Genomic DNA, 8,008 nt, shown 5'->3' on the forward strand with positions numbered 1-8,008 from the left:
CCCAGTTTCCCTCGGGATCAATAAAGTATGTCTGTCTGTTTGTATATTGAATAGATTAAAATAGTGCAAAAATATATTAAAAAAAAGAGAAAAAGTGAGGTCGTGTTCATGGGTTCAATGTTCATTTTGGAATCGTAAGACAGAGGGGTAAAAGCTTTTCCTGAATTGCTGAGTGTGTGCCTTCAGGCTTCTGTACTGTACTTCCTTTTTGAAAGTAACAATGAGAAGAGGCCATGCCCTGGGTGATGGACGTTGCCTTTCTGAGACACCATTCCTTGAAGATGTCCTGGATACTATGCTTTCCATGGTACATCTATAGAAGTTTTTGAGAGTTTTAGGTAACAAACCAAATCTCCTCATACTCCTGATGAAATATAGCCACATTCTTGCCTTCTTTACAGCTGCATCGATTCTCAGAGATCTTGACACCCAGGAATTTGAGATTGCTCACTCTCTCCACTTCTGATCCCTCTATGAGGATTGGTTCATGCTCCCTCATCTCACTCTTCCTGAAATCTACAATTACGGTAGCTCTTTCGTCTTACTGACATTGAGTGCAAGATTATTGCTGTGACACTACACAACTAGCTGGTATATCTCACTCTTGTACACATTCTCATCCCCATCTGAAATTCTACCAACAATGGTTGTATCATCAGCAAATTTATAGAAGGTATTTGAGCTATACCTAGTCACACAGTCATGGGTATAGAGGGAGTAGAGCAGTGGGCTAACCACACACTGCTGAGGTATACCAATATTGATCGTCAGCAAAAAGGAGAATATATCACCGATCCACAAGATTGTGGTCTTCCAGTTAGTCCAATTGCAGAGGGAGGTACAGAGGCCCAAATTCTATAACCTATTTTTAAATGCTGAGCTATAGTCAACATTTTCCACAAGTCAGAATGGGTTTTTTACAAGTCAGGATGGCCGAGCGGTCTAAGGCGCTGCGTTCAGGTCGCAGTCTCCCCTGGAGGCGTGGGTTCGAATCCCACTCCTGACATATTTTTGCAGCTATATAGGATCCTGATCAGACCCCACTTGGGAGTACTGTGCTCAATTCTGGTCGCCTCACCACAGGAAGGACGTGGAAACCATAAAAAGGGTGCAGAGGAGATTTACAAGGACTTTGCCTGGATTGGGGAGCTTGCCTTGTGAGAATAGGTTGAGTGAACTTGGTCTTTTCTCCTTGGAGTGACGGAGGATGAGGGGTGACCTGATAGAGGTGTACAAGATGATGAGAGGCATTGATCATGTGGAGAGTCAGAGGCTTTTTCCCAGGGCTGAAATGGTTGCCACAAAAGGACACAGGTGGACAGTAGGTACAGAGGAGTTGTCAGGGGTAAGTTTTTTCTCAGAGAGTGGTGAGTGCGTGAAATAGGCTGCCGGCAACGGTGGTGGAGGCAGATACGATAGTGTCTTTTAAGAGACTTCTGGATGGCTACATGGAGCTTAGAAAAATTGACAGCTATAGGTAAGCTAGTCATTTCTAAGGTAGGGACAGGTACGGCACAGCTTTGTGGGCCGAAGGGCCTGTATTGTACTGTAGGTTTTCTATGTTTCTAATGAACAGCATCCTGACAAGGGTATTTGTACAGGTGAATATACATAGTGTTTTCTAAAATTAGTCATTTCATTTTTTACTTTTCTTTGTAAATTTCCGAGATCAGTTTCAGACCAAGATATTATGCCAAATGAATATGTCAATATGGGCATAGTGAAGGTGTTTATTTCCTTTGTTATATTTTTACAAAGTTGTTTGGCAGATTTTCTGAAACTTTAAAATAAATTCTGTCGAAAACTTTCCTTTTATTGCAGTATGATCTATCTTCTTTGCCTGTTGATATGCCAAATACTTATAATTCCATATTCATTCTTTGGTTGTATTGCATTCTGCTGCTCTGACTTGTATTCTATTAGCTCTACTGCACCTTCCTTTATGTTCTGCCCTTCTCTAGTCCAAAGTTCATGTTTATATCTTTTGAAAATAGTTCTACTACTTGAATTAATTACTTCAGCTTTACTGATCAAGGGGGGTTTAATTTCAAATCATCCATATATATAGGTGTGTCAAGATATGATTAATTTGGTTGTTTCTGATATGATACCCTATTTTCCTCTGATCTAGTTAATTAGTGAGTGTGCTTAAAGCTAGTCAATATCATAGTGGTCTTGGAGAGTCACCCTGAAGAATGCCTCAGTTTATTCTGATAACTGTGATTGTTCTTTTTTGGTTGTTAATAGACAGGATGATTATAGCACACCAATGCTTCATCACATATTATTAAAATTTCAGAATACTGGGTATAATTTATATATATTAAGAACTTCTATTTATCATGAGTGTGGGACAGAATCAAGTGCTTTTTGGTCGTCAATGTGGCAACATAAAAGATTTCTGCTTTTCCTCCGGGCTTGATTTAGAATTACAGAATCTATTATCACTTGTTCTTTACATCCTTTCATGCCCCATGACATCCTCTCTGCACTTCCACAAGTATATTGTGGGTATCTAAGTGAGTGGTGAGCAGTTGCAAGATCCCTGATGTTACAATTTTATAGTTTGTAAACAAGTAATATATGCGTCATTTGTGATTTTTCCTTAAGATAAGAGATGTTTTACCTTCTGTCAAAAATTATTATTATTATTAGACAGACATTCAGAAGGTTATGAGAGGCTTAGATATCTTTTACCCAGGGTTGAAATATCTAATACTAGAGGACATGTATTTAAAGGGAAAGGGGGTTGGTTCAAAAGAGATGTACAGAGCAAGTTTTTATTTTGACACAAAAATTGCTCGGTGCCTGGAATGTGCTGCCAGGGTGGTGGTGGAGACAAATATAAGACCATAAGATATAGGAGCAGAAGTAGGCCATTTGGACATCGAGTCTGCCCACCATTCAATCATGGGCTGATCCAATTCCTCCATTCATTTTCACTCCCCTTCCTACATCGCATACATACCCTTTGATGCCCTGGCTAATCAAGAATCTATCTACCTTTGCCTCCACAGCCACTCGTGGCAACAACTTCCACAGATTTACCACCCTCTGACTAAAGTAATTTCTCCGCATCTCTGTTCTAAATGGACGTCCTTCAATCCTGAAATCGCGCCCTTTTGTCAGAGACTCCCCTACCTTGGGAAATAACTTTTCCATATCTAATCTGTTCAGGCCTTTTAACATTTGGAATGTTTCTATGAGATTCCCCCCCCCCCTTTCTAAGATAAGGAACCCAAAACTGCACACAATACTCCAAGTAGGTCTCATGAGTTCTTTATTAGAGCCTCAACATTACATCCTTGCTCTTATATTCAACTACCTCATCCTCGGCACTATCACTCCAATTCTCATACCCCTGTCAAATTAGTTTAAACTGTTGCAGGATCCTGTAATGAGTTGGATTTTTCTAGTTTCTCCATCCTTGATTAAAAATGTAAGCACAAACGAGGTTAGTTAATTTTTGGACTATGTGATTAATTTTTCTGACATTGGTTTAAATTTATTCAACCTGATTTGAAATGTTTCCGACTTTCAGCAATATTTGAAACCAGTGAAAAAGGTCTTTGACAAAAGCATGCTGTCAAAGGCCCAACAGGGTGTCTCAAAGCCAGGCCTTTAGGATATACCATCTACGGCTTAATGTGCTGTGGGTCAGAAGACATGATCACCCAATATAGATCAATGACAACATAGATCAAGGAGGAATAATGTTTTCAGGCTGCAGTTGCAGAAGATGAGCAGTGTAATGCTGGATAACAAAATGCAACTATCTCCTGAATAAATCCAGATTAAAAGATGCTGTTAGCTGGAAGCAATCATTCTGATGTGACAGCACTAGATGATGAATAATGTCAAGATCTAGTCTGCTTGCAGTAGTCAGTAGCTGTACACAGTAATAATTTCTTCATGGCAGCCAAACTGAGCTGCACCATAATGGTGTATCACCAATAGTTTGCCCCAATGTCCTGACCACCATTTAACCCTCAATTATCAAACTAATCTTAATTTTACAGGTAGCAAAATGCCCCACTAATTTCAAGTGATGTTGACCACAATGATATAGTGATATCTGATGCAAATCTCCTGGCAATAGGTTCTGTTAAATGTTAGTTCAATATGATACCTGGCATCCAGAACCTGGAAAGTCATTATCTGTCCCGTCAATCCTCTTGAATCAAAAGGACATAAAATGAATCAATATAACTTACATTTTCAGTATTTCATTGCGTACAAAATAATGATTACAATATTCACTCGTTTAATGAAATACCATGTACAAATACAGTATTTTAAAACTTCTTTCCATCCATTATGCTTTAAAGCTTTTACTGGAGTGTAATCCTCAGGAAAGTTACGAGAGTTGGTCAAGTTCTTAAGCGGTGAGGGTAGTTTAGTCCACCATTAAATTATTTTAATCTAAGCACACTAGAAAAGTATTATCTGGTGTGTACTTTTTAAATGTTTATTGACTTTTTATCTATCTAAACTTACCACACTTTTAAAACATTATGAATGCTCCAAGTAGTGTTTTATTGGCTGCAAATCAGAGGTTTATATATCAATAAACGAACTCAAATTTACACAACTCTGAAGCTGTAAAAGGTATTGCATAAATACTCGTCTTTCCTTATAATTAGGGAGACAAGCGTGTTTCTTTTGATACTCCATGTAATCTGCACGAGTCTATCCTCACTGCACTAGAGTTGGAGATCTCCTATTCATCTCAATCCATTCTCGTCACCTTCCCCATTCTGAGGACCAACAACTATCCAGCCCTCCCTAACCTCACTCCCACCTCGGGATAGCTCCTGATTTACATCCCACTGACAGCCAGTCCTGACCGGGCGGCTTTCTTTTACCTGAAGCCTCATCACCTGCCACAAGTCCTCCGCTGTTAACGAGCTCATGGTTGCTAGGGGACACTGTCTGCGTCACATCCGGGAAAGCTCGGTCCGCGTCACCTGACGTGGGAGGGTTACCCATGGATTCTGAAGTGTTGATAGTAGGGTTCCTGCGGCTGGGTAGCATCTAAAGTCTCATAGCTTTTCACTCTTTTATATAGATACTCAGTTTGCAATAGAATTACCCATCGCTTTTACTCTCATTTCAGTTACAGACATCTTTTACTTTTTTGCAGTTCTGATAGATAATCATCAAGGTGAATGTAAGATCTCTTTCCTCTCTCCATAATAATTCTTCCTATTCTTCATATTTCCACCTGTTCTCTTCTAGTCCACCTTCTCGAGTAACTCCAGTATTTTTCAATACACGCATGGGATACAAAAATACAACTACGAGCACAGAAATGGGAAAATAACAGTTAACATACTTGATGCATAAATTATCAATTTATCTGTGAAATATGGAGGAAAATGTTGAAATACAAGGACTCTTTTATGAATATTTTGTTCTCTCCCCCCCCCCACCCCTGAGCAATAACAGGTACATCCTCCGGATAAGTTAAAGCAAGGGTGGAGACAGATGATAAAGACAGTCACTCATGTTGGTACGGATGTGTGACCAAAGCCCAGGTTCTACAACTTCTCAATCACGATCGTGGGAATGATGGTGTATAATGCTGAGCAATAGTCGATGAACAGCATCCTGACATAGGTGTTTGTCTTGTCCAGGTGTTCCAAGGCCGTGTGAAGAGCCATTGAAATTTTGTCTGCCGTTGACGATAGGCAAACTGCAGTGGGTCCAGGTCCTTGCTGAGGCAGGAACTCAGTCTAGTCATGACTAACCTCTCAAAGCATTTCATCACTGTCGATGTGGGTGCTACTGACGATAGTCATTAGTGCAGCTCACATTATTCTTCTTAGGCACTGGTCTAATTGTTGCCAACTTGAAGAGGCTTTGGAGGAGAGCAAACACGAGGAAATCTGCAGATGCTGGAAATCCAAACAACACACACAAAATGCTGGTGGAACACAGCAGGCCAGGCAGCATCTATAGGGAGAAGCGCTGTCGACGTTTCGGGCCGAGACCCTTTGTCAGGACTAACTGAAAGAAAGATAGAGATTTGAAAGTAGGAGGGAGAAGGGGAAATCCAAAATGATAGGAGAAGACAGGAGGGGGTGGGATGAAGCTAAGAGCTAGAAAGGTGATTGGCAAAAGGGATACATAACATTGATGGCATGAACATTAATTTCTCTAACTTCTGTTAAACCCCCTCCTCCCCTTCTTTCCCCATACTTGATTTATTTATTTCCCCCTCACTTTTTTTTCTCTTTGCCTGTTCTTCATCTCCCTCAGGTGCTCCCCTCCCCCTTTCTTTCTCCCTAGGCCTCCTGTCCCATGATCCTCTCCCTTCTCCAGCTCTCTATCCCTTTTGCCACTTTTCCAGCTCTTAGCTTCATCCCTCCCCCTCCTGTCTTCTCTTATCATTTCGGATCTCCCCTTCCCCTCCTACTTTCAAATTTCTTACTATCTTTCCTTTCAGTTAATCCTGACGAAGGGTCTCAACCCGAAACGTCGACAGTGCTTCTCCCTATAGATGCTGCCTGGCCTGCTGTGTTCCACCAGCATTTTGTGTGTGTCGCTTGGAGGAGAGCAATATCAGGTACATCAAAAAAGATGAAAACGATAGAGTACCTTTTATACAATCAGATTGAACGCTGTGAATAATAGCAACACACACAAAATGCTTAAGTAACTCAGCAGTCCAGGCAGCATCTTTGGAAAAAAAAGTAAGCAGTCGACTTTCGGGCTGAGACCCTTCATCTCGACTCTGCTAGCCTGCTGAGTTCCTCCAGCACTTTGAATGCGTTGCCTGGGTTTCCAGCAACTGCAGACTTTCTCGGCGCTGTGAGTAATAGAGTTGTTTTGGTATGTGGGATCCAGCTGGTATGTATGACAGCAAGAATGCAAGAAAGCCAATGTGTAATGAAGGGCGGGGATCAGATTTGAGTGACAAAATTCTTCCTTGAACAGATTTTCAAAATTGGTGGGGACCGTTTTTGAACTATTTTCAAAATCTTTGAAAGAACAGATTTTTGGACACGAAGCCTCATATTGGACAATGTCCTTGGATATTTTACAACTAGAAGATACAATATAAATGCATGTTTTTGAGTAGATCTACGTCTCCTGGACGGAGATGACCGCCAGCACTTCCTTGATCCAATTTCCATGCTGAGGGACAAATGTTTCATTTACCTCGAAATTTCCCACCCTTCCACTAGGACCAGTTTTGGGGACTGAGTAGGAAACTGTATGTCAACGGCTATGAATTAAAGAATACAAAATTACATTTTACCCTGATTGAAACCTGCGCCCAGAATGGAAAAGACCCCGTTCAAGCGAAAATCTCTAAGAAGCTCCCAGTCTGTATCAGAGAATTTACCCACAAAATGGGGATCATTCCTTAATTTATTTCACTTCTCTTCAGTTCCTTTCCTTTTTCAGCCTCCTATTTGCCCCCACTCACTCCCATCCTCTTCTTGGCTGAACAGAAATTATGTAGTGATAATTTCCCAGCTCAATGCAACAACAGATAAACTATAGGTGCGGACAGCGAATTCTATTCAACACGGACATGAAACTGGACGAACTCAGCGTGTTGCTTTGACCCCAGTATCTGCAGTGTACTGTGTGTGTTACTGAGTTATATACAGCTTCCTCCAGGTTAACCACACAAGCAAATCTGAAATGTTCTTAAATTGTGAAAACTTACAACTAAAAGTAGGTGAACAGAAAACAAATCTAAAATTATAATCGTGCCGCCAAACCTCAACAAGCCAATCAACAGGTAGACAATTGTCCAATCAGGAAGGCGCGTAGTTTTAATGGGCGGATCAGTGATGTGATTGACAGGTTGCCGCTCGCCTGCAGGACACAGCATGTCCACGATCGGTGCCGTTCTTACGGTTGAGTGTTGGAGAGCAGCGGGGCGTCTTTATGAAGGGTCAATGCTTAAGAATAAACAAAAATTTAGAAGAGAAAAGCTACGTGAATATTGTTTATCAGGCAGAAGTAAGTTTAATGAGTCAACGTTGTCCAA

General features: G+C 40.9%; 1 protein-coding gene and 1 non-coding gene across 4 annotated transcripts in view; one reads left to right on the forward strand and one right to left on the reverse strand.

Annotated features, from left to right (window-relative positions):
* LOC132400577 (uncharacterized protein C8orf74 homolog) overlaps nt 1–4,918 on the reverse strand; it is a 30,539-nt gene extending 25,621 nt beyond the window's left edge. For 2 of the 3 annotated variants that reach the window (XM_059981661.1, XM_059981664.1), the window contains exons 1-2: nt 4,866–4,918; nt 4,130–4,174 (exon numbers count right to left, since the gene is read on the reverse strand). In XM_059981661.1, the coding sequence (XP_059837644.1) occupies nt 4,130–4,174; nt 4,866–4,913 (93 nt within the window). In that variant the 5' untranslated portion in view covers nt 4,914–4,918. The remainder of the gene's footprint in view (nt 1–4,129; nt 4,175–4,865) is intronic. The other variant, XM_059981662.1, reaches the window with a different exon arrangement.
* On the forward strand, nt 924–1,006 carry trnal-cag (transfer RNA leucine (anticodon CAG)). Its single transcript has one exon. It is a non-coding gene; the product is annotated as a tRNA-Leu (tRNA).
* Nucleotides 4,919–8,008: the final 3,090 nt, after the last annotated feature.

The sequence above is a fragment of the Hypanus sabinus genome, chromosome 10 (genome assembly GCF_030144855.1).
Source record: "Hypanus sabinus isolate sHypSab1 chromosome 10, sHypSab1.hap1, whole genome shotgun sequence".
NCBI classification, from domain to species: Eukaryota; Metazoa; Chordata; class Chondrichthyes; order Myliobatiformes; family Dasyatidae; genus Hypanus; species Hypanus sabinus.